This window comes from Magallana gigas, chromosome 7 (assembly GCF_963853765.1).
Source record: "Magallana gigas chromosome 7, xbMagGiga1.1, whole genome shotgun sequence".
Taxonomy (NCBI): Eukaryota; Metazoa; Mollusca; class Bivalvia; order Ostreida; family Ostreidae; genus Magallana; species Magallana gigas.
This window is the reverse complement of record NC_088859.1, coordinates 16,920,474-16,947,552: the sequence shown is the minus strand read 5'-3', so window position 1 is coordinate 16,947,552 and position 27,079 is coordinate 16,920,474. Positions and strand designations below refer to the sequence as shown.

Below are 27,079 nucleotides of genomic sequence, written 5' to 3'. Positions count from 1 at the left end.
CACTTTACCGTTAAATTATATAGTTTCTTGGGTTAAAGGAAGAAAGAAATTGATTAAATTTTCTAGGTAGTGTTGAAATGCATCTATTTATTTACGAAAGCGAGTCAGGAAATGTAAAAAAAAATCATCTGATGCTAATGTTACAATAAGTATGTATGCTTTCTTCCTTAGTCAATTCCCCAAATCCTATGCATAATCACGATTTTGGGGACGACTTGAGGACACAGCGTGTGTTCTCCTCTAAAATACGCATATCAACATGGAATGCGTTATGAAAAAATCACCCTTTAGTATAATTGTTGAATATTACATCACTTGTTTCAAAGTTGTGCAATTTAAGGACATAAAATGAAATTGTAGGGTGTGTTGGTTGCACACTAGATATTTCAAAGTGTCCGAAATGTTAGCCTGGTGGGGAATTTCGGGTGGATAGAAAGAAACGCCATGAATAATACCTGGGGGTTGGCTATTGCCGTTTCGGCATTTCTGATTCAATTCATCCTTTATGGGATAAGCCTTTCCTTTGGAATATATGTAATAGAACTTCAAAAAGAGTTCGATCAAGGCTTATCTTTGATTTCATCAATTGGTTCAATACATTTTGGAATTCAACTGTCTACCGGTGAGTATTTTTCTCTCTTACATTGCAAGTTTTGTAAGTTATACGAGCCTAACATTTTATAAAGTTAAATATATTTTAAATTGTTGGGTGTCTTTAGTGTCCGATGTTAGAGGGGAAGGAAAGTAAAAAAAATAGGTATACTAATAAAGTGGCTTCAATTATTACATTTTGTCCTGCTGATTTGCAAATAAACTACATAATTAAACTTTAATGTACGTTTGACGTTTGAGAAATTGAATTACCCGCCATTTACATGAGGCTGACATGATGTAGAACTCTTTCGTATTGAAAACCAAAAACATATCTTTTTTTGACGTCACACCAGTGATTTGGATAAACCGCTGGCTTTCTTTTTTCTAAGTAATCAATGGAACAAAATTGATGTTGTTTTTGTTCACACGCCAATCTAAAGAATAAATACATGTACATGTTTAAACATTTGCAATATTATAAATAAACAATGATAAAAGAAGGCTGTTCATTTGCTAACAGTCGCAGATGTCAACAATTGTATTAATATTTGTTTTGAAAAATCAAAACAGTCAAAACCCAACCAGTGAGATTCACGATTAATATTTAAAGAGAACGATTCTAGGAAGCTGCTTTAAACTAACACTTTTTAAGATCTAAATCAACACATTCAATGTTGAAAAATGACTCCGAGTAGTAAACTTTTATTCCAAGTCAAGGTCCTCGCTAACCGAATTAGTATAGTTAATGTTATCGGGATGTTTTAAGGGGGATGTGCCGCTGTAACGTAGAATAATGACCCCCGTAGAATAATGACCGTGGGTCATTTTTCGACGTAGAATAATGACCCCCGGTCACTATTTTACGTAGAAAAATGACCCTTTTGCCTGAAGAATAAGTGTCATTTCATAAAAATGAGCACACTCTACATGAAGAAAAGTGACCTCTGTAGAATAATGACCCCCTTATAGATTAAAGTTTTTCAGTAAAATTTGTTATTTTTTATGGAATTCCATATACGACATCCAACTGTCAGCTGCGAACTGCTTACTGCTTACTGCCAACTGCTTACTGCCAACTGCTTACTGCCAAATGCTTTCTTTACCTCTTGATTGGGTTAAGCGCATGTGCATACATTTATTTGAGGATGGAGAGATTGATAGCCTTTACTCCTAGTATTTTATTTTACACAAAAAAAACACATATTAACAATTCAAGTACGTATGAAAACCCATCACACACATAATTTTAAGTACATTAATTCGTGTTCACCACTTTTGAAAGACATGAGCGATAGTGGAGTTCTTGATTTGCCTGATGCTATCCATGTAGAATGTCTGAGATTTTGTTTCATTCCTGTCATCCAGAATGACCTTGAAACAGTGATGGACACATGTAATAATCATAGAATTAGAAAACAAACACACTTTGCATAGGCGTCGGAACCGGGGGGGGGGGGGGGGGGGGGGGGGGCTTAGCCCCCCCCCCTTTTTTTGCAAAGTTATACCTAACCATTAGAAACATAGCATGATAGAGGGTTCAGCCCCCCACTTTTTCTCGCAGGAAAGATAATTGTTCCTAAATTTACTTTGAAATATTGAGAAGTTGGATTTAGAAGCATAGTAGTTCACCCAGTGCTTTGTCCATCTAACGTGTGTTATGAAATTGCTGAAGAAACAATCTTGCATCTAAATATATTGCTCCCAAGCACGTTGCACGAGGCTATGAAACTTTTTGGGAACCTTATAACGTTTTTAGTGTTTAATGGAGTAAAATAATTTCTGTAAAAATAAAATCATAAATGTTAAACACACACTCTACACTGTATAGTTTTAATTTAATATGCTCACACCAAGGTGGTCAAAACACGTTTTAAAAGCCATTGGCAGTCACTCATAATTTATCATTCCAAGCGCAAATTCTTTGCAGCAAGTTGCGCAAGGGGATACTAGGAACAATATCGCGTACAGAGCAATGAAATCAGGATTTCAAATTACAGCAAAAATTTGCTTGGGGGCAATAGTTAGCATCGTTTGTAACGCAATTCTATAAAACTCGTTGGATGAGCCCATTACAAAACCATTTCTTCAACGCGCAGCAAAGTAGTTCATGGAAATTCATGCGCATTGTGTGTGTCCAAAATGCATAGTCTTGTTTTTAAAACACCTTATTAATAAGGAAACTAAAAAAGAAAGACAATTATCTCGAAATAAAAAAATGAAACAAAATGCCAACACTTATGACAAAACATCGCTCGTTGTGTAACTATTTGGTATAGCGGAGGCTTTTACTTTGACGCTGTTTGGTTTTTTGTTTACTTTTGAAGTTGTGCTATTTATAGTAGCATTAGCGATTTGCCTGCCTACAGCCAGGACTCTGCTTTCAGTAGAGCCCGGCTAAAAAGACGGACGACCCGATGGACAAAGTGTGTTTTGTTTTTAGATATATGATTATTCCATGTGTCCATCACTGTTTCAAGGTTATTCTGAACGACAGGAATGAAACAAAATCTCAAACATTCTACATGTGTATGGATAGAATCAGACAAATCAAGAACTCCACTATCTCTCATGTCTTTTAAAAGTAGTGAACACGAGTTAATGTACTTGAAATTATGTGCTTGGTGGGTTTTCATACGTACTCGAATATGGCACTCCAAGCTCGCTCGCTAGTTGTGATTTAATGTAAAATGTCATATGATATGGAATGCAGTGATTCAGGCCTGACAGATGGTTGTTAATTTGTGTTTAATGTGTATAAAATAAAATAAAACGCTATCAAAATGTTTGTACATGCGCTTAACCCAATAAAGAGGTAAAGAAAGCATTTGGCAATACGCAGTTGGCAGTAAGCAGTAGGCAGTTGGCAGCTGACAGTTGGCTGTCGTATATGGAATTCCATAATTATTTGTGAAATAGTCTTTACAATGTTGTGATTTTTACTGCAGTTTACAGAAAATAAAAAAAAAATTATAATATTATTCATATTCAAATAAACCGTGAAAGAAGGGAAAACAAAAATCCTTCTGATATGACAAGATACTGACATATTGTATAGAAGTATGGTTGTCATCTTTAAGAGTTACATTGACATGACTGTATATATCTCATTATATCTCATCATCGTTAACGAGTGACAACACATTAGAATTATTTTGAGATACAAGACATTATAAAAGAAAATTCTGTTTATTGCCGATAAAAGAGTAGACTCGATATTGATCATGAATTATGCTTACATTGACGAGTTTCCCTTACTACAATGCAAGTGCATCACCCAGAATCAATGATGAAACTAAATTATTATAAAAAGTGTACTCCATTGTTAGGCAATATAACTATATATGCTGAAGTTAGCAGCCACTTACATCATCCATTCAATAAGGAAAATCGTCAAAGTACTGAGAGTACTCGAACAGAAAATATATCTTACTTTATCATCGGCATACTTTAATTAACATCAAGATGATTAATACATCAATAGTTTGTGGGAGCATTGACAACTTCGGCGGCAGTAAAGATCGTGTGATCAAGATCAAGGGAGGTATAAACCCCTCGGAATTATCTGGTGGTACTCGTACAGCCCTATAGGTCTCCTGCACTGCCCTGTAATTTGTTTGATTTACAGTATAAAAAAGGGAGATAACGGCCCACCATTCGCCACAATATCTTTGTGAAGAGTTAAAAAAGACAAAGTTCTAATGCTTTTAAAAATAATCACTTATTATATTCGATCAGTGTTTAACACCTATTTAGGTTTTATTATAGTCAGCCACTCATCACACATACAACATTACAAAAATGTTTAGAATATCGATGTATATTAATTACATGTACATGTTCGTAGAAGAAAACATAGCTAACGTAAAATGTTTTTTAAGGTGTAATATCCCTTCGCTATCAATTTTACCAAATATTTTTTAAATAAAACCTGTTTTGATTTTCATCAAAGTCAATACCACATGAGATTAAGCGCTGCTAGATTTCTCCAAAACTGACAATGTGTGTAATCATGATATGAAGAAAATTAGACAAAGAGATTTAAAAACCAAAACTTTATTATCGCAGCATAAAATTAAAAATATTGAATGCATATGAAAATATTATTTAGTTATATACAATGTCAAATCATCTTGCAAAACATAGTGAAGCGCTGCTTTTTGGTTAAGAGGAGCATTTGTTGTTTAGGTTTGTAACAAAAACTGCTTCAAACAGCAAGACTTATCTTTCTTTATCATGAACTGTTGAAGGTTTTACATACAGGTTTTACATACAGTATATGATAAATTACAATAGTTTTTGATTTTTCATAAAAGGATTTCTGTTTTTAAATTTGGATAAGATAATAGTAAATGGATCCATATGTTTTAGAATGAAAAAAAATCAAACCAGAGCTTTTTGTTTTAATCTCAATATAGGGATATATATTATTTTGAATAAAATGGGATATTGTTCTTTTCTTTTTTTTCATTTTGTTTCCCCATATCTGGTCGTTTAGAATAGAGAAACTTAAATCAGTTTTAAACATTTGAAATGTTATAAATTTCATATAATGATGACTAAGTCTAGAGTTTGCAATTGTCTTAGTATGTCATTCCCAATTCTAATTCATTTACCTGTGTGAACGAGCGATTAAGAGAGAAATAAAAATTTTCCATCTAAAGACTCTCTGGCCTAAACCATCAAACACGTTTTGTTCATGGACTGTACTAGTATATATAATTAAGGTATATTTGGAAGAAGAAAAAACAATGCATTGGAGGATGGGGGGTTTATAGATATTACCTCAAATTTGATCAATATGATGAATATAAACTTGTACTTTTTGGTAAAACATTTCTAATTTTTTTTCGCCAACACCCCCCCCCCCCGAAAAGTTGGGGTTCAGTTTGTTCCGTTTAAATTTCATCTTTTAATATCTTAATTAAAAAAAAGTCGCCTTCTAGCATAAAATGGGACCCAGTACGTACCACCTCCCTTGTTGTTTGTTGTCCTTGTTGCCTTAATAATTACGAGTTCTCAGAAACAAACAGAAAATATTTTCTACAGAGGTCAAATCTCTTATCAGAGGGACATCCAACCTTAAAAATCCTTTTCCCCCAGCACGAAAATATATATCATTTTTTGTTTGACAATTCATTCACCAATGAATATTGCTTAATTATATCATTACAAAAATTATTCTTTCATGATAGTTGTTCGTTAATTATCACAAAATTTAATTCCTCAATGTATATAAATTTGTTTTTGGTTTGTTTTCTTTTTTACGTACGGAATGGCTTTGCAACAGTAGCACCACCAGCACAGGTTTCTAAACACAAATGTGCAGACCTGGCAATTTGTTGCCGATGCAATTGTAAAATCTCGATATATAAATTAAGCAAGCTGTGCATACATTTTGTAAATGAAAAATCGTCTTTAAATAATAAAGCTATAAAATATGTTGTTAAGAATAATTCATGGTAAAGAATTCAAGTATAGTTCAGCTGATTTCTACACAAGTGCAGAGTTATTTCCCGCCATATGTCGACGAGAGAAGAGACTAACTGTCAATTTGTGGCAATGTAAGTGCACATGTGTTTATGTGTGTGTTTTCTACGGATATGAAAAAATATATACAGCGATTTCTTTATAAGTTCGGTGTTTATAACTTCCAAATCAACTGAACAGAGTAAAAATTCCAGTAAAAAAATATCGTGATGGGATACTGGGTAACCAATTTTTATTGTTGTTTTCAGCGGGGGTCATTTCTCTTTATGTTTAACATGAAGAAAAATGACCCATGGGACTCTTCTCTTTTGAAAAATCCAATTATTCTACAGCAAGAGGGGTCATTATTCTACGTCGAAAAATGACCTCCGGTCATTATTCTACGGGGGTCATTATTCTTCGTTACACCGTTTCATCTTGTACATTTGAATAAATATGTAAACATTTCTTTGAACTGGCTTATTTCTGCCCAAAACTGTTGTCGAAAGATGAAAAGGCAATAAATATGAGGGTGTACGTGTTCTTTTGTATGCAGATTATGCATACAAGAGGAGACCAATGCCTTTTTTAATCACTAAGAACCGCACAGATACAGGCCTCAATATAGTTTTAGTCAGTTTTGGGCAGAAACAAGCCAGTTCACAAAATGTTTGTATTTTTAGTCTCAAATGTACAAGATGGCCGCACACCCCTTTAAAAGGCATTTTTTTTAAATTCGGAATTATCATGACGAAATAAATGTAACGACAGCAGCCATTGTCTAAGATAGTTTGCATCTGTTGATAACATTCCCACAACTACGCGAAGATTCCACCGACAATAACCCTCCGCTTTTAAATTTCAACACATGCGTTCGTCATTTGCTTGTAATTTAGCGGAAAGTCAAGTGTAAAAGATCGGTTTAGAATCGTAGTTGTTTAATATTTTTCCAGAACTTGTAATTAAGAGCGAATGTCAAGATTTGCTAATACTGTTGCTATGTTAATAAAAACAAACCGAAATGGATGGTGTGACGTCATAGATTATAGTTCAATAGCAGGTCTCTTAGCGGCGGGAAATTTATATTAAGTTATTGATATTTTTGATTTGTTTATTGTTCCTGGGGATTTAATGAAAGACATACGATCTATAATCATAATAGATGTTAATAAATTGACTTTTTGTTTAACATGTGTTTAGTTTCCTTCCCTTTTGAGGTGAATAAAGGAAAATATTAGAATTTTTTAAATATTTAATTTTTTAATTACTTCTAACTTGATGTGTTTTTGCTCATTATACAAGTTTTTTTTTTTCCAAAAATAAATATTTCAGGCCCTTTAGCCAGTTTTTTTATGAGAAAAATGTCATATAGAAAAGTTTGTTTGCTGGGAGCTCTGCTAAGCAGCATTGGGTTATCCGTACTACCCTTAACTCCAAATTTACCATACTTGATTGTGTTTTATGGAGTTCTCACAGGTAAGACAAGATAATATTTTTTTTTTTAAAAAGGGGGGGGGGGGGCGATGTTTAAGCATCCTTTGATTCCACTGAAATTCGGTTATTTCAGTTTTAAATTTGACAGAAACAAAAATGAAGAATCAAAACTTTTTGGAAAAAGTGCATGTAAACCTCATTATACATGTAAAATGTAGTACTTTTCATAGTTTCTTTCAAAATACTTTTTTTGATTTGTGTAAAAATGTAAATAATATCGGTATTTTTAAAGAAAAGGCTCGTAGGTCTGCCACCACAATAAATCATTAGTATGATATACATTGTATATCATTATAAATGAAACTATTAGCGACGTCACACGTATCAAAACTTGTTTTGTGTTTTGTTCATTTTGCATGCATCAACAAATTTAGCTATGAAAGTATTTTAATGTTTATTGTAGCTTTTGGTAATGTTCGAAATTAGAAGTATGTCGTATTCTCTTCATATATTTGTTACATTAAAGTTTCAAAATTCAGATAATTTAAAACTATCTATAACAATTAAATTGTTATAGATAGTTCTACATTCTCTGAATTATTATTAAAAAAACTTTAATATAACATATTAATGTGAGCCACGTCTGACAATATGCATTATAAATTGTACTTTTGTTGATTGTTTTAATGACGTTTTTATTGGTAAAGGATACGGTTTTCTCTACTTTGTAGGTTTAGGATACGGTTTTTTTTTTATTTTATAGGTTTAGGATACGGTTTTCTCTACGTACCATCCCACACACTTTCGGGGCTCTGGTTCGAACAAAAAAGGGGTCTCGTGACAGGAGTGGTTACTTCCGGTTCTTCACTAGGGGCCGTTGTGTTTCCATTTGTTATTAAGAATCTTATTGAAATGTATGGGTGGAGAGGATCCATGTTCATAATTGCCGCTGTTAACTTGCAACTTTTCATTCTCGCTGGGCTCTTGAGAGAGTCCCCGATACAACGTGAGTGGAAAAAGACAAAGACAAGAACTGTAAACGCTGACTTATCAGAAAGCACAACGACTATTTTTACCGTTCGTGATGTGTCTGAAAATTCTAATGGTTGTCATGGATCAACAATTGCCAACGGCAGATCTTCACAAGAAACAAGAAAAATGGTCAAAACTCCACTTAAAAAACAAAAATCCACACTAGTACTGCTGCAACTTTTAAGCAATGGTCCATATGTGCTTTTTACAATTAACAATGTTTTATGGAACATTGGTAGTTCTTCGTTGGTACTCCTTGGTCCCGATTACTACACCAAAATTGGTCTAAGCTTGACCCAGGCGGCAACGCTTTTATCCATCTCTCAAGGTACAACAGTATGCGGTAGCATCGTAGGGGCACTTCTAATGAATCACCACAGCATCAACAGATGTGTGTTGTATTTGTCCACAAACTTTGTGGGGGGTTTTTGTATCATAGCCTTAACCTTGCCGGTATTGCATACCATGTTGGCCCTAACTTTGGTCAACTCCCTTTTGGGGTTAGCTTTTGGTATTTCACTGGGTCTAATTGTAGCCATGGTCTCGGATTTCGTTGGGAGTAGGCTAATCGGGGATGGAATGGGTTACCTTACGTTAGCCTGTGGAGTAGGCTGTTTCATTGGACCACCGGTTGGAGGTAAGACCTCATCATCATATTCTGTTCATGGTTCTTAAAAACAATGTTTCTTAGTTAAAAGTACCACGTAAAAGCATAGGGGTAATTAGTATGAATAATATAAATGAATACATATAATGCAAGATAGCGGGTGTCAACGGTTTCTTCCAAAAATAGAGTTACAGATTTTGTTTATTGAAGCGTCTTTGTATGTGACATCAAGATGTATTTATAAGCGTACATTAAAAGGGTAAAGTGATTTTTTTTATTTACTGGTATTTATGTCATATTTAGGTTACCTGAAACAACAAACGGATTCCTATGAAAGTGCCTTCTATTTTGCTGGATTATCCGTATTATTGAGCGGAATTGTGCTGTTGATCATCCCAATGAGAGACTGTTTTATACGATCCAACAAATATTCAATATCATCCAGTAAACCACGAGAAAATATAACTAAATAATGCATAGATAATTATGTACATTCAATTGTTAAGTTAAGTAATTATGATGCATATGTTCACCAAGCAGTACTGGTTTACAAAAAAGTGAGTTCTCTATGATATGAAGCCAAATGTGGCCAAACACTTCCATTGATATCCTTCAAATATGAAGCATTCATTTGGGGTACATGTACTAGTATTCAGAATCACTATTTACATCTTGATTTTCAAATATGTATTACAAACTTTTGATAAACGCAAATTTGTTCGGCAACAGTTTGTTGGCTCGCGCGGTGGCGCCTGGACATACCCAACAATCACCACAGTTTTCTTTGAGATCTGAAAATTACAGGACAGTTGCACTTCACAAAAAACGTACGAAAATCTTACGATTTTATTCGTACAAATGACGTGAGGAAATCCCACTTTATCGTTGTGGTCGAAAAATCCTTGCTGCAAGTCAGTTATGCTCACTTTTCTTCAAACTTTTGCGACCAAAGCGTTCTCATTTATAAAGAAAACCACACATGTGCAGAACCTCAATTTTTATTAAAAGATCTTGTGATGTACAGTGTATATTCAAAATCTTGCTATATATGTTCGAAATCTTGTGATGTATATTCAAGATCTTGTTATATATGTTTGTTTAAAATCTTGTGATGTATGTTCAAAATCTTCTGATGTATGTTTGAAATCTTCTGATGTATATTCTATAATCTTGTGATGTTTTTTAAATAATCTTGTGATGTATGTCCTATAGATATTTATGTGCAATGAGTGTATTGTGGGTAATATTCTGTAGACTGCAATTGCTTCTGTCTCGCGCACTTCCTTTGCATAAAGAATTTTTCCGAGAACATGGTCTGTTGCATTGTGTATGGGTGCAATCATCGAGATGACAACACCACATTGAACTGTCATTTTTTGGGGGGTTGACGCAATACAACAGACCATGTTCCCGGAAGGGCAAAGGAGCCGCATAAGATAGAAGCAATTACCAGTCTACAGAATATTACCCAAAATGCAATCATTGCACATATATCAAGATTTATAGACCATACATTACAAGATTATAGAATATACATCACAAGATATTGAACATATATATTACAAGATATAGATTATACATCTTAGGATTTTGAACAAACGTCACAAGATATTGAACATACAGCACAAGATTATAGAATATACATCAAAAGATTTCAAACATACATCACAAGATATAGAAAATACATCACAAGAATATAGAATATGCATCACAAGATTTCGAATATAAATTACAAAATATATATCACAACATTTAATATAAACGTCATAAAAATATAGAATAAACATCACAAGATTTTGAATATTCATCACAAGATTTCGAATATATATCAAAATATTTCGAATATACATCACTAGATTTCGAATAAACATCACAAAGTTTCGAATATACATCGCAAGATTTCGAACATATATCATAAAATTTTAAACACACATCACACAATTTTCAACATACATCACAGGCTTTTTTTTTAAAGAAAGCAACGCTTTACACGCCACAATCGATGTCAGTATAACAATTTAAGCTATATGGAGTTAAAGCGTTAAATTGCTGACCATAGCGCTCGAAAGAATGTTGCATTTTATTAAATAAGAAATTAAGACCAATGTAATTACTTTCGAAACAATTACTTGATCACATAAAAAATGTTTAATTAAATTGCTGAATTGTAAATTTGGTCATTATTTAAGTGATTAAATAAGTAACAATAAAGGCATATTTTGAACATTAGATTACTTTTTAATCACTGATTGACGGACTATACACATGTATTAGCTTACGAATGCTTGATTTTACACAGTCTAATTTATTTTTCTGTTTTTATAATTACTTTTTTAACAATTGAGTAGCTAATTATACACGAATCAATTTACCAGTCTAGAGGTGTGAAACCCTCTCTTTGTTCACCAGACTCGTGTTCCATGTGTATACATACCCCAGATAAACGTGTGTCTGGAGCAGTGGCTTCGTTAGTTTACCTGTTTACCTGTGTCATTGTCTCGGATCACTCGTGTGTGAAAGGATATTATGTAATCAAAAATGAATAATGAGAAAAAATCTGCCCATGCAAGGCTGGGCTGCTGGTAACCTTTAATTTGACGTTTGCAACGTCAGAGTAATCAGTGCAATGAATCTTTGGTTCTTTTGGTAAGTATTTTGCAAATAAAATTACCAGTAAAATCTGGATTTTAATTCAAAACAACATTTCTATGTTCCTCGTTATTATTTTGGTGTTGAATATGAAGTACACGAGCATTGTTTTCAGACAAAAACAAATGGCAAAGTTAATTACGAGCATGGCGACAAAAAAGTAAATACTCCTATCTTTTTGTGTTAAAAAAAAGAAAAGAAACAACACGTATTTTAAGCTAGGTGCATGTGGGTTCTTTTTCTTTTTCTTTCAACAGTTCAACACATAAAACGAAAGGAAGTCAAAATGCAAGCGAATTGTGTAGATTTGGTACAAAAGTGTTTCTGCATACAACAGGAGAAAGACAGTCTACGTGTAACACTATATAGCTGTGGGGGTATCAGTTTAACTCTGTCACATTAAAATTCATCATTGTATATATTTAGTTTCGTATTTTAACTTAACCACATATCCCGTGGTGAGCCCCTTAGTATTTTAGTTATACGTATTTGTAAATACCCATATTGAACCTCAGTTCACCGGGCCTTAAACCCGCCAGTCCGTGCAGTATCAGTTTGGACGCGGCAGTCCAGAGGGAAGGAAGTTCTTATACTTCTCTCGTGCATACCATCCAGTCACTATGTATTTTGTTAATTGAAATAGCTGTGTGCTAACTCTGAAGTGAACCTGGTACTGACTTTTTCTGAGGTGAGGTTTATTAATTGTCAATTTTATCGTCATTTCGTTCATTACTGTTCTAAAACACCCAGTCATGGTATTCCAATCGTTTTTATGCTTATTTGTTACGTTTGAATTTAAATGTCTATGTTTAGATACACGTGTTTGAATCTATTATAAGTATGGCGGACTATTATGGTCATATTCCTTTTGTAGTCATGAGTAGTATTATGCAACACTGCATTTAAGTAATTGAGTTAGTATTTTGTGAGTGTAAAAGCAAACATGCTTTATAGTAAGTCTTCTTTAAGACTGTATATCAGTATTTTGTGTGTAATAAGCGTCTATGCTAAGTGTGTCATTCATGACCGTATAGCCTGTAAGTAAAGTATGGTGCGTATTGGTGTAAAAGCCACAGTTGCTTTTGTCGTGTACTTAATGTGTTTGTGTACTATGTTGGCGCAGGTCCCTTGTTCCATCTTTTGTGTAAACCACTTTCATCGATAGTGACCGAATATTGGTGACGTCTTGTGTAGACTAAGTGGCCAGTAGAGAACATTGTCCATTGGAGGACCTTACCAGTCAATTCGTGTCAAGACCAAGTGACAATAGACTACAGTGGAGGACCTTACCAGTTCCCATACTAGGACAATTACTTTCAATGTGTATCAATTCAAACTATATTAAATATGTAAAAATATTGGCTTAGTCTTTGTCTTGCAGTAAATATAAATTTTAGTTAATTCCGCTCGAAAATCTGTGACAAATTGGTGTCAGAAGTGGGATCTAGTAAAGTTTTTCTGAAAAAAAAACTACGCAGTGTTCAATTTGTTTACCGTTTTGTTTTGTTCCATGTTATTCATGTTCATTGTTCTTTATGTTGTTTCAGTTTGTGTGTACCATTGTCCTTTTGTGTGTGTTCTTATTGTACAAAATCAGCCGTGTACTGGTTGTTTGGGACCTTGGAAAAATGCTAACCAGAGTTGGACCTGTCTCAGTAAGTCGGAACCTTCTGGTAACTGCAGAGTAGTAAGCTATTTTGTTTTTCGTGAAACTGGATGTATTTGTTTTCGCGATGTATTGTGTATCATAGCTACTGGTGGTTTTGATTTAGTCAAATGTGAAGTGAGGTTCAAGTTAATTTATTCTTGTACCGATAGTTTCATGTCAAACATGGATGATTTGAATGAGTTAAAAGCATTTGGTGAGGGTTTAGGTCTTAAGGATACTGCTCTGGCAGATTTTATTAAAGAACAGCAAGCTATTAGAAGAGATGAGAGACAAGCTCAGAGAGAGTTGGAAAAGATTAAGATGCATGCTCAAGCGGACGCTGAGAGAGAGAAATATAATTTTGAGCTAGAGAGAGAGAAAGTGAAGATTGACATTGAGAAAATGAAATTAGAGCAACACTCTTATATTGCAAGTGAGTCAAAATCTCACGATAGTCATGTGTCCGCTAAGATTCCCAAACTCCCTTTCTTTGACGATTCTCACGATGAGATGGATAGTAATCTTTTAAGATTTGAAAGGTACGCTGAAGCTCAGCGTTGGGATAGATCGAATTGGGCTATAAATCTTAGTGCTTTATTAAAGGGGAAAGCTTTAGATGTTTATGCGTTGATGCCCAAAACTGATGCCCTTGACTACAATACCCTAAAGACAGCATTACTCAGACGCTTTGAATTGACAGATGACGGTTTTAAAAAGAAATTTCGATCATGTAGGCCAGATCCTAGTGAAACATTTTCCCAGTTCGCTGTTCGGTTGAGTAGTTATTTTGATAGGTGGATTGAAACGGCAAAGGTTTCCAAATCATTTGAAGACTTGTATGATCTTATGTTACGCGATCAATTTTTACATGTGTGTAGTCAAGATTTGAAACTATTTTTAAAGGAAAGATTACCTGAGAATTTGACAAGAATGGCAAACTTGGCTGATCAGTATAAAGATGCTCGTGACCTGAATGCACTCCAAGCTACGGGTAAGGGTAAGATGCCTTTAGCAAAAAAAGTTGATCAGGTGAAAAAAACAGATGTAGGTGAGAACAAACATGTACCTTATGATAAGAAAAGGTTCATTCCAAAGACAGAGCGTAAGTGTTACAAATGTCATAGGTACGGACACATTGCACCAGAATGTAAGTTTAGAACATCGTTCAAAAACGTTTCTAATGCAGTGCAAGACTTTGGATCTTCAGAGCAAAAGGTTTGTTTTGTTAGCACAATGCCTACTGATTCTATTGTAGATTCCAGAGTATCTTCTTCTCCAATGACAATGTCATCATCTTGTCAGAAGAACTCGTCTTTTAACATGCCTTTATCTGCAGGGTATGTTAACAATGTCCCTGTGACGGTACTAAGAGATACTGGGTGTAGTGGTATTGTTGTTAAAATGAGCAAGATACAGGAGGAAAACCTTATAGTTGGTAAGAAACAGACTTGTATTTTAGCAGATGGTTCTAAGGTATCTGTCCCGATTGCCGAAGTGTCCATCGATACGCCATTTCTGAAAGGTCAGTATGAGGTATGGTGTATGGAGAATCCTGTGTACGACTTGATAGTTGGTAACGTTCCAGATGCCAAACCAGCAGATCAACCAGATCCAGATTGGCAGGTAAATGCTGTTGAGACTAGGCAACAGAAACGTGACAAGAGTAAACCATATCCTCAACTTAGGGTTCCAGACATGATTACTGCAGATATCAATCCGATGACAATTAGAGATGCGCAGGAGGATGATCATTCTTTGAAAAAGGTACGTGAAAATGTAGAGAACAATCTCTCTCAGGTTAAGAAAAATGGTAAAGTGAGTTGGTTTAAGAAAAATGACCTTATGTTTAGACAGTATAGTACTCATGTGGGAGATAGGGAAAAGACTTATTCTCAATTAGTTGTTCCCGATAAATTCCGAAACCAGGTAATGAAACTTGCACATGATTCATTGCTAGCAGGTCATTTAGGAACACAGCGTACTTTAGCGAGAGTAACGTCAGAATTCTGGTGGCCAGGAATCCAGAGTGATGTGCGAAGATTTTGCCAGTCTTGTGACATTTGTCAGCGCACAGTTCACAAAGGTAAGATTAAGAAAGTACCTCTTGAACGAATGCCACTCATAGACGAACCGTTCCAGAGAGTTGCTGTTGACCTGGTGGGCCCTCTTTCTCCAATCACAGACAAAGGTAATCGCTATATTCTCACTTTAGTGGATTATGCTTCTCGCTATCCTGAAGCCATAGCACTTCCCAGCATCGAAACAGAGAGAATTGCAGAGGCTCTATTTGAAATGTTCTCGAGAATTGGTATACCTCGTGAAATGTTGACAGATATGGGAGCTCAGTTTACTTCCGCATTAATGTCAGAGGTAAGTCGTCTTATTTCTCTTAGTCAGCGGACAACAACCCCGTATCATCCTAGCTGTAATGGGTTGGTGGAACGATTCAACGGGACCTTAAAGCAGATGTTGAAGCGACTCTGTTCCGAGAAACCAAAAGATTGGGACAAGTACCTAAGTGCTGTGCTGTTTGCCTACCGAGAAGTGCCACAGGAGAGTCTTGGATTCTCACCCTTTGAGTTGGTATATGGTAGATCAGTTCGTGGACCTATTTCCATATTGAAGGAGTTGTGGACAAACGACATACCAGATCCAAACGTCAAGACAACCTACCAATATGTCTTAGATCTCAAGGACAGACTCCAGTCTATGGCTGAACTTGCGAAAGAAAGTCTGGAAAAGTCGTCTACCAGATACAAGAAACACTATGACAGGAAAACTAGAACTAGAAGTCTAAAGGTAGGAGATAAAGCTCTTGTTCTTTTACCGACTGACAATAACAAATTATTGCTTCAGTGGAAAGGACCTTTTGTAGTCACAAAGAAAGTCAACAGAGTTGATTATCAGTTAGATATGCAAGGTAAGACAAAGACCTTTCATATAAATCTTTTGAAAAAGTACATTGAGAGACCAATTTCAGATGTTGCTTCAGTGACGGAAGATGCAGGTGTTCTTGGTTTAGTGAACGCAGCAGTAGTTGATTGCGTAGATGATGAGGACCAAGATGGACAGTTAGATGAGTACCCTCAATCACAGGTTAGTGTAAGCACAGTAAACATTAACCCATCATTGTCATTAGAGAGCAAGGACAGATTGATGAAGCTGCTTTTTAAGTTTGATGATGTTTTTCAAGACAGTCCTGGTATCACAAGTATACTTGAACATGAAATTAGAACGACAAGTGCCAAACCGATTCATGTCAAAAATCGTCAGATACCATATTCAATGGAGGAAACAGTAAACAAAGAGGTGAGTGACATGTTGAAGATGAACATTATTGAATCTTCTGACTCCCCGTATTGTTCACCAGTTGTTATCGTGCCCAAGAAAGATGGAACAAACAGGTTCTGTATAGATTTTCGCCAGTTAAATAATCAGACCATATTTGATTCAGAGCCAATGCCAGATGCTGATGAAATGTTTTCCAAACTTGCAGGACATAAATTCTTTTCAAAAATTGATCTATCAAAAGGGTACTGGCAGGTTAAGTTAACAGATGATTCAAAACCAAAAACAGCCTTTAGAACAGGTAAAGGTTTGTTTCAGTTCAGGGTCATGCCCTTTGGGTTAGTTACGGCTCCGGCCACATTTTCAAGATTAATGCGCAAAGTCTTGCATGGAATGGAGAATGTAGACAATTTCATAGATGACATTTTGGTGTACACAACGTCTCTAGATCATCATTTTGTTGTATTAGATGAGCTTTTTCTGGGATTGCGGACAGCAGGTCTGACAGCAAAACCAGGTAAATGTTCACTGGCCTATTCAAATATTGACTGTCTCGGACATGTAGTGGGTAATGAGGTGTTGAAGCCAGACTTTGACAAGGTTGAAGCTATATGTAATGCCCCTATCCCTGTTACTAAAAAACAGTTAAGGTCATTCCTTGGTTTAGTGGGGTTTTACCGGAAATTTGTGCCCAATTTTGCTCAAATCGCGTCACCATTGACTGACTTGACCAAAAAAGGTTTACCCACTAAGTTAAAATGGGAAGATGCTCACAATTTAGCATTTCAGACGTTAAAAGCTTCACTTACTAAGTGTCCCATATTGAAACTTCCTGATATCAAGGAGACTTTCATTCTACAGACGGACGCTTCAGACAGAGGTCTAGGTGCAGTTCTTTTACAAGAAGAACTTGGTCAGAAACTCCCAATTGCTTATGCTAGTAGAAAGCTAAGAGAGAGTGAGTGCAAGTATGCAACTGTTGAGAAAGAGTGCTTGGCATTTGTATGGGCAATTCAGAAATTCCAGAAGTATTTGTATGGACATGAGTTCATTTTAGAGACAGATCATAGCCCACTTGTGTACTTAAATAAGGCTAAGGTCACAAACCCTAGACTTATGCGCTGGGCGCTTAGTTTGCAACCTTACAGGTTTACTATACATGCAATTAAAGGTAAAGACAATGTGGGTGCAGACTACCTAAGTCGTTTGATGTAAATATGTTTACTTTCAGTATTTTAAAATTTTAATGGGTTTTTCAGTACTTCGTACTTCTCTAAAAAGGGAGGTAATGTCACATTAAAATTCATCATTGTATATATTTAGTTTCGTATTTTAACTTAACCACATATCCCGTGGTGAGCCCCTTAGTATTTTAGTTATACGTATTTGTAAATACCCATATTGAACCTCAGTTCACCGGGCCTTAAACCCGCCAGTCCGTGCAGTATCAGTTTGGACGCGGCAGTCCAGAGGGAAGGAAGTTCTTATACTTCTCTCGTGCATACCATCCAGTCACTATGTATTTTGTTAATTGAAATAGCTGTGTGCTAACTCTGAAGTGAACCTGGTACTGACTTTTTCTGAGGTGAGGTTTATTAATTGTCAATTTTATCGTCATTTCGTTCATTACTGTTCTAAAACACCCAGTCATGGTATTCCAATCGTTTTTATGCTTATTTGTTACGTTTGAATTTAAATGTCTATGTTTAGATACACGTGTTTGAATCTATTATAAGTATGGCGGACTATTATGGTCATATTCCTTTTGTAGTCATGAGTAGTATTATGCAACACTGCATTTAAGTAATTGAGTTAGTATTTTGTGAGTGTAAAAGCAAACATGCTTTATAGTAAGTCTTCTTTAAGACTGTATATCAGTATTTTGTGTGTAATAAGCGTCTATGCTAAGTGTGTCATTCATGACCGTATAGCCTGTAAGTAAAGTATGGTGCGTATTGGTGTAAAAGCCACAGTTGCTTTTGTCGTGTACTTAATGTGTTTGTGTACTATGTTGGCGCAGGTCCCTTGTTCCATCTTTTGTGTAAACCACTTTCATCGATAGTGACCGAATATTGGTGACGTCTTGTGTAGACTAAGTGGCCAGTAGAGAACATTGTCCATTGGAGGACCTTACCAGTCAATTCGTGTCAAGACCAAGTGACAATAGACTACAGTGGAGGACCTTACCAGTTCCCATACTAGGACAATTACTTTCAATGTGTATCAATTCAAACTATATTAAATATGTAAAAATATTGGCTTAGTCTTTGTCTTACAGTAAATATAAATTTTAGTTAATTCCGCTCGAAAATCTGTGACAAACTCATTGCGTCAAAAATGTCTGATTCTTTTTTAAATTCCCAAATACAGCTGTATTCGAATATTAGCCATCGTTCTTTACAAAGAAAATTTTGCCACTGCATTGATCAGGCACCTGTAGACTCCTCTAACTTCTCAGTTTCATAAATTGAAGATTTATCAATAAATGTTATTGTTTAAGATCGATCGAATCCGATTTGATGAAGACGATTTTCGATACACCTTGGAATACGTTATCAACATAAGCACTAAAGAAGTCTAATCTTAATTGTGTGGTCTTTGGTCCAAAAACATGAAAACATCACTCAAAATGTGTGCTCATCGGTCATCTTGTCCACAAAAGACACGATTTATTAAAAGTATTCTTTGTTCGTTTGACTTTTATAGCGTATACATGTAATAGAAAATGTCGGACCCTTTCCTATTTGAAAAAATCATGTGTGTAGAGAGATATGAAATAATAATTTATCTATTTCTATTTCACCCCCTCCGAAAAAAATATCTTTTGATTTAATGAAATTTAATCAATTTACGACCGGGTTTATTACAAATCTACAACACACATTTTATATGCTTGCTATTAATTTAGCCTTTCATGAAAATATCTAACACTTTTTACGTACGACTTCCTTGCTTTAAATAATTAAATGTATTGTCAATATGTATTTCATGCGCAGATCAAATTTTTTTTCTGAAAAATGGGAAGGGGGCCCGAGGATATACGAGCTTGCCGGGGAGCGGGGGTACGAGGAATTGTTTTGATATTTGAAATTTAAATTTTTTAAATGGGGGGGGGGGGGGGGTGTCCAGACTCGTTACCCGACACCCCCTAAAACCTATTTACATGTAATCATCAGTGTCGAGTACTTTAAGCTATCTTTGCTTCCAGATGGTGAACCATAAGTAAACAATCTCTCTCTCTCTCTCTCTCTCTCTCTCTCTCTCTCTCTCTCTCTCTCAATAAAATAAGATTTCATTCTCTATACATTTACGGATGGTTTAACGCTTTTAACAATTCTGAAGAGAGATATGCATATCACTAGAAAATGAATAGGCGTTATTTTTATGATGTTTATAATAGCTTGCTAGCAGAGCATGCATAAGAAGTATTTGTTTCATAAGATAAACAAAATAAAACATCTCTTGAGAAATCGTTGCTCCATTTGCATTTAATTTATGAAAGATATATAACATGGTATTTATCTGCTATGATAGTGACAGTGATAAAAACGTTATTGTTGACAAACGACACGCACGATTCTTATACACGAACGATCATGCACGATAAACGAACGACTACGCAGGATACACGAACGGTTTTCACGAAACACGAACGATAACGATAAAAACGTAAACGAACGATTCAACACCATTAAACATGCAAAATCAAAAATTATTTTTAAGATTAGAATAAAGAAAACGTATTGTTTTAATTTTATTACAATGCTTGTGTTTTATTGAAATGTGGCATGTACAGTACTCATGCACTGTTTTATTTTATGAGGTAAACACTTGGAAAGGATCCACACAACAATTGAATTGTTTTGTCTTCACAACGAATAATATAAGTTCTATCATAAGTCTAAGAAAATTAGGTGAAAAGAAACGAAGATGATGGAAAATCTAAGAGCATTTATCTACAAACGAGTTGATGTTTATTTTATCCAAGTTAACTGTGCGATAAACAGGTAAATTTTTTACCTTGTTCCAAAAAATTTCAATTTTACTCATCCTATATTTCCATGATAGACCGTACATAATTAAATTCCAATAATTCTTAATTTTAAAGCGTCTAAATAAATTCAAATTGCAATCATATCATGAATGTTTATACAATTTAACGGAGAGGAGAGCGTATCGTAGGAGGAAATGATTGTTTAATTTTAATCAGGGAATTGACAAGCTTGGTCGCTTTCATTCAACGTGTCCCTCTTGCTTGATGCTTATATCATTAAATTATGTGTCAAAATACGATGGATGCTTGATATAGACTGATTACAAAATCATGCAAATCTAACTCGACCGAAAAGGATTAAATGGTTCGTTGAAATGCTTACTATTTAACGACAAAAAAGGAGGATATTTTAAAAAGATTAGCGTTAAAATGATAGATTACATGAATGTAAACAATTGTCAATGTTCTTCTATAAAAGAGTCTTGAAGTCACAATGCTGCTTTGTTTTAAAAACTACTTCTTGTTGTCATGGCATTCCGTTAAAAAGTTACAAAACGAAAAAAAAAACCGATCACACACGGTAAAAGACAAAAACCAATTTCCTGATACACGCACGATCCCGCACATTACACGAACGATCACCTACGGTACAAGAATTATTGAACTCGACTGGCTTGTCAACAATAACGGTGTTGCCACGGTAAAACGTTAGGCTTATGTGAAAATTCTGAAACCTTGAAAATAATCATGCAGAATAATGTGCACAGAATGTAATAAACCCAAATTCGAGATTTACCTGTGTTTATTCAATTACCGCATTCTTGCTATATCTATATTTTATTTCAATGCTTTATCCTCAGATATGTCTCCACATGAAGCATTGTGCACACTCAGCGTTATTTCATACAGTTTCAGATTGCAGAAAAAAGAACTTTGAATGCGCCACCGTAATATTGACCTTCATCACTGATCCCTGTATTTTTACTTTATCGTATATCAAATCTCCATTGTATTCTCATAGTTTATAATGTCTACAAGATAAATGGGGGGGGGGGGGGTGTAAATTTTATCAAAACTACATGTACATGTGTAGTTTTATCATTTCCTGACTTTGTCGTTTCTCTTACATTTTTTATCAAAACAGTGCCATATTGTAAACTCCGTTTTTTAAAAAAGTATGATAAAAAAAATAAAAACAGTTATGAAAAATTTTAAGTCTATATTATCTTTAGTCAGAGTCTATATTATCTTTAGTCAGAATGGTGAACTTTTCTAAATAAGGCCATTTTTATGGTTCGTGGCTCTAGCTCTTTGTCAAACCTTTAATTGTGAATATACATGTAATATCTAAATATTTTGGTTTTAAAAAATTCCACTGACCAAAGCGTGCCTACCACCTCACTCCCATTTTTGCTATTATGGTATTGTTAATCAAAAATGAAAGTAGGATTTTAATAAATTTTATAATAATTACTTATCAGGCATAATTTTATTAATGATTACAGTTACACTGATGAAGGCATTCCGTTGTATGATGCCAAAAAGTGTATATATATATATATATATATATATATATATATATATATATATATATATATATATATATATATATATATATATAAAGCATCCGATTTTTAAGTTACAATGAGTATGCAAAAACCTATGCTTTCCTGCTTCGTAGATTCGCCATATTTAAATGCAAAATTACAGTTTATGAGACGATTTTAGGACATAGCATGTGCTCTCCTCTAAAACTGCTAAAAACTGACATTGTGGGTTATGTGAGAGATGCAGATGATATTTTGAAGTGTTGAGGATATTAATGCGGTGCGAAGTTTGGGTTGGATAGAAAGAGAGACAATGAATATCACCTGGGGCTTAGTTATTGCCGTTTCGGCATTTCTGATTGAGGTCGTCGTCTACGGGGTCAGCCTTGCCTTTGGAATATATGTTATAGAACTCCAAAAAGAGTTCGATCAAGGCTTATCTTTGATTTCAGCCATTGGTTCCATACACTTTGGGTTCCAACTGTCTGCCGGTGAGTATCATTTTTTCCTTTTTGAACAAATATATTCTTGATAAGTTACCGGTTTACGATCCAAACATTTAGTCATGCTAACATATTGGTGATTGTTGGGGGTGCCTTCTTTGTCCGATTTTAAGATTTAATTATTTACTTTTGACATGCCTCTAACTTGATAGATTATAACTTTTTGGTCAATAGTTTGTTTCAAAATCAATTTTTAGGCCCTCTGGCCAGTTTTTTAATGAGAAAAACGTCATACAGGAGAGTTTGTTTGCTGGGAGCTTTGCTAAGCAGCATTGGATTATCCGCATTACCCTTTACTCCAAATTTGCCATATTTGATAGTGTTTTATGGAGTTTTCACAGGTAAGACAAAGTACAGTATGTACATGTTTTCTAAAAAAAAAAAAAAAGTGCGTTGGATATATAAATATCGTTTGATTTCTCTGAAATTGAGTTATCCGAGTAGAAAATTTTTCAGAAATAAAAATTAAGAACTCCAGATGTGCACCTCCTTATCAAATGACGTTAATTTGATGTTTTGTTCAGTTGTGTGTGTAAAACTGTCAATAATGTCGGAATCAATTAAGGAAAGGTTTGGTAGGTCAGCAATAAGTTCAGGTTTATAAATCATCGATATAATTTAATAAACTTGTTAGTGACGTCACACATATCAAAAATTGTTTTATACAGCTTATCATTCTGCCTGCATCATCAAACCTAGTTATGAAAAGGGTTTTTTCCTGATATTTTAATTGTAGCTTCAGATAATGTTCAAAATTAGAGAATTGTTGTATTCTCCTCATACATTGATGTAAGTCACAAGTGACAATACGCATCATGAAATTGTGTCTTTGTTGATTAATCTGATCACGTTGTAATAGGTTTAGGGTACTGTTTTCTCTACATACCATCCCACACACTCTCGGGACTCTGGTTTGAACAAAAAAGGGGTCTCGTGACAGGTGTGGTATTTTCCGGTTCTTCACTGGGAGGCGTTGTGTTTCCATTTATTAACAAGGATCTCATCGAAGTGTATGGGTGGAGAGGATCCATGTTCATAATTGCCGCTGTTAACTTGCAAACTTTCATACTAGCTGGGCTCTTGAGAGAGTCCCCAATACAACGTGAGTGGAAAAAGACAAAGTCTAACACGGTAAATACTGACTTGTCAGAAAGCACAACAACTGTTTTTACCGTTCATGATGTGTCTGAAAACTCTATTGGTTGCGATGGATCAATAATAACAAATGAAAGGTGTTCACACAAAGCTAGAAAGATGACAAAAGACCCCGTAACAAAAGCAAAATCGACATTGCTGCAACTTTTGACCAATGGTCCATATGTTCTTTTTACAATTAACAATTTTTTATGGAACATCGGTACTACATTGATGGTACTCCTTGGTCCCGATTACTACACCAAAATTGATCTAAGCTTGACCCAGGCGGCAACGCTTATGTCCATTGTTCAAGGTACAAAAGTATGCGGTAGCGTCGCGGGTGGATTTCTGGGGAATCACCATAGCATCAACAGATGTCTGTTGTGTTTGTCCACAAACTTTGTGACGGGGCTGTGTATCACAGCCTTAACCTTGCCGGTATTGGATAACATGTTGGCCCTCGCTTTGGTCAACTCCCTTTATGGATTATCTGCTGGCATTACACTTAGCCTTACAGTAACTTTGGTCTCAGATTTCGTGGGAAGTAGGCTGATTGGGGATGGAATGGGTTACCTTATGTTAGCCTGTGGAGTAGGCTGTTTCATTGGACCACCGGTTGGAGGTAAGACAACATCCTCATACGCTGATCATGGTTCTTAAATACAATGTGGTTTCTTCAATAAAAGTACAAAGTAAAAGCATATGGAGTAATTAGAATGATGTTATAATAATAAATGAATGAAAATAATTCAAGATAACGGGTGTCAACGGTTTCTTCCTAAAAAAGAATTCATTTTATAATTTGTTAATTGAAGTGCTTATGTATGTTATATCCATTAATTACTAGTATAAGATTTGAATGATTATTCGTATTGTGGTTCTTATTCATTAAAGGTTACCTGAGACAACAAACAGATTCCTATGAAAGTGCCTTCTATTTTGCTGGATTATCCGTATTATTGAGCGGAATTGTGATGTTGATCATTCCAATAAGAGACTGTTTTAAACGATCCAATAAATATTCAATATCAGGATCCAGTAAACCACGATAAAATATAATTAATTATTACATAGACAATTAGGTACATAAAAAACGAATTCCAAGGAACTATTCTCCAAGTAGTAAATAAATGTTACTGTCTCTAAAAAAAAATGGGGGGGGGGGTCAAAATACAGCGGCCAGGTTTGATTGCTGCTATGTGACCCTGTTGCCTAACAACAAAAGTATATATACTAGTATTTGAATACTAAATGTGTGAAATAACGTCAATATTAAGCAACTTTTTTTTCAAATTTAGATTTTTTCGTGATTTTTTTTCTGGTATCTTTCATAGTGTATCATTGTTTAATGTAATTGATGTGCAACAATATGTCCTTAATTTTACTTTGTATAATATCAATGACAACTGACTCCTGGTAAAGAGAATGGTCGATGCTTTTAAAGTACTTTCATAAGTAAAAATTTCTGCCATGAGCAGCAAGAATGGCCACGAAACATTTCCTAAGGTTTGATATAAGATGGTTCCCAAGACATGACTTGGGAAAAAGAGTTGGGAACATCCTAAGATCAACCCAGGACGTATATTTAGGTGTAGCTCGACGGTAACTTAAGAACATCTTCAGTTAGGGTATCCTAACATACTAAAATCTTTTTTTAAATATATTTATTCATATAGAATTTGAGAGGCCTTTGCAGTGAAAAATCATAATTATTTTGACAGAGATTATTTGTACATTGAGACAATATATATTCATTTATTATTATATTTGGATTGTATAGATATGCAAAAATACACATATTTTGAAAAAAATAAAACTTTTGATAAGTGTTTATCGCCTATTCCAGTCAAAGTTACTTAATAATAAGTGCCTTAAAGGAGACTTGCTAGAACTAAAACTTTTAGCTGCAATACAATTCATGATTTACTTGATTACTTGGAGAAACATTGAATAACGTATAGTTCTTAATTTATGAACAAATTATCATTTAAACTACAAATGTACATTCTTTGAAGTTAGAAATTGTTTGAAATCATTTGTAATTTTGCCATTCTGGTAAGCATAAGACACTAGTTTTTGCGCAAAATTTATTGTCAAAACAGAGAGCTAATTTTCCTTCAGTCTACAAAATATTAAATATCAGCTTATTTCAAATAATATATACTTCATTAAATCATTATCAAGAAATGAATTTTAGCAATAAAAAAAAAATGATCTTACATGGTTTATTTGAATCTATGTTGTCTCCTGTGCCAAAGAAATCTGATTTATTGGTGAATTATCAAAACAAGGTACAGGGTCTTACGCATGCCAATATCATTATTTAATTATTAATATGTAAAGAATCTTAAATAGTTTTATGAATTCATCAGCCAACGCTCACGTAGTGAGGGAAATTGGGTAAGGAGCTGAGCGATTTGTCCCGTTGTCAATGTATCTTTAATCTTACATACATACAAACTATACGTTATTTAGCCCATATATATATATATATATATATATATATATATATATATATATATATATATATATATATATATAAATGATTGAAAGTTAATATTGTATAAGAATAAACGACCATACCTCCAACCCCCCCTCCCCTAACCGGATTAGGAGTTTGAAGTTTGTCGAAGATAGTGGTTTACACATAGACTGACAAAATGAATTTCTTATTCTTCCACTTTTAGAAAAATTCTTCAAAATATCCCAGATATTCCATGAAATCAGGATTTTCATTTTTAGGATGGTCTTAGGACAAATCTTTTTGTGTCGTAACGTTAGGACAAAGTTTTGGCGCGTCCTAAATTTAGGAGAGCTTCGAGAAACTGACTTAGAACTAAGACGTTTCATAAGACCTACTCAAGACGCATCGTAGTCCTAAGATAGCTTCGTGAACATGCCTGCAGGATCTCTTTTGCCAAAGTGGGTGGGAAAAAGGGAAAAGACGTTAGGCTTTCTTATACCACTCTAACGTTTCATAAAATGATTAAACGAAAACCCCACACCCCTTCACTTACGACTTTAACCAATCGTGTACCAATCAAATGCCTTCTAATTTACGAGAAAGTATTTTTGATAATATTTTGAATAAAAACTAATATGCATAAAATAATACATAATATTCATGCATGGCTTAGGCAGTCAGAACCGACTTACATAAATATTAACGATGCTGTATAA

At 34.6% G+C, this 27,079-nt stretch overlaps 3 protein-coding genes and 1 long non-coding RNA gene across 4 annotated transcripts; all 4 read left to right on the top strand.

Moving 5' to 3' along the window:
* Nucleotides 1–259: 259 nt before the first annotated feature.
* On the top strand, nucleotides 260–11,847 carry LOC105345776 (monocarboxylate transporter 9-like). Its single transcript, XM_011454064.4, has 4 exons — nucleotides 260–622; nucleotides 7,393–7,536; nucleotides 8,258–9,163; nucleotides 9,437–11,847. The coding sequence occupies exons 1-4, from the start codon at nucleotides 445–447 to the stop codon at nucleotides 9,604–9,606; spliced, it is 1,398 nt and encodes a 465-aa protein (XP_011452366.4). The 5' UTR covers nucleotides 260–444; the 3' UTR covers nucleotides 9,607–11,847.
* Nucleotides 11,848–13,613: 1,766 nt separating this feature from the next.
* Nucleotides 13,614–17,788, top strand: LOC117681235 (uncharacterized). Its single transcript, XM_066065084.1, has 3 exons — nucleotides 13,614–13,947; nucleotides 14,686–17,686; nucleotides 17,776–17,788. Exons 1-3 carry the CDS (start codon nucleotides 13,614–13,616, stop codon nucleotides 17,786–17,788), a joined length of 3,348 nt encoding a protein of 1,115 aa, XP_065921156.1.
* Nucleotides 17,789–17,831: 43 nt separating this feature from the next.
* LOC136270223 (uncharacterized) lies at nucleotides 17,832–18,973 on the top strand. Its single transcript, XR_010707970.1, has 2 exons — nucleotides 17,832–18,303; nucleotides 18,739–18,973. It is a non-coding gene; the product is annotated as an uncharacterized lncRNA (long non-coding RNA).
* Nucleotides 18,974–22,364: 3,391 nt separating this feature from the next.
* Nucleotides 22,365–26,270, top strand: LOC105345775 (monocarboxylate transporter 13). The gene is made up of 4 exons (XM_011454063.4): nucleotides 22,365–22,750; nucleotides 22,960–23,103; nucleotides 23,622–24,521; nucleotides 24,794–26,270. The coding sequence occupies exons 1-4, from the start codon at nucleotides 22,573–22,575 to the stop codon at nucleotides 24,949–24,951; spliced, it is 1,380 nt and encodes a 459-aa protein (XP_011452365.4). The 5' UTR covers nucleotides 22,365–22,572; the 3' UTR covers nucleotides 24,952–26,270.
* The last annotated feature ends 809 nt before the right edge of the window (nucleotides 26,271–27,079 follow it).

Coding starts and splice junctions, on each gene's coding strand:
- LOC117681235 (XM_066065084.1), top strand. CDS start 13,614: ATGGATGATTTGAATGAGTTAAAAGCATTTGGTGAGGGTTTAGGTCTT. Junction 13,948..14,685: donor TTCTCACGATGAGATGGATA/GTAATCTTTTAA, acceptor ATTCTATTGTAG/ATTCCAGAGTATCTTCTTCT.
- LOC105345776 (XM_011454064.4), top strand. CDS start 445: ATGAATAATACCTGGGGGTTGGCTATTGCCGTTTCGGCATTTCTGATT. Junction 623..7,392: donor TGGAATTCAACTGTCTACCG/GTGAGTATTTTT, acceptor TAAATATTTCAG/GCCCTTTAGCCAGTTTTTTT. Junction 7,537..8,257: donor GTTTTATGGAGTTCTCACAG/GTAAGACAAGAT, acceptor TTTATTTTATAG/GTTTAGGATACGGTTTTCTC.
- LOC105345775 (XM_011454063.4), top strand. CDS start 22,573: ATGAATATCACCTGGGGCTTAGTTATTGCCGTTTCGGCATTTCTGATT. Junction 22,751..22,959: donor TGGGTTCCAACTGTCTGCCG/GTGAGTATCATT, acceptor ATCAATTTTTAG/GCCCTCTGGCCAGTTTTTTA. Junction 23,104..23,621: donor GTTTTATGGAGTTTTCACAG/GTAAGACAAAGT, acceptor ACGTTGTAATAG/GTTTAGGGTACTGTTTTCTC.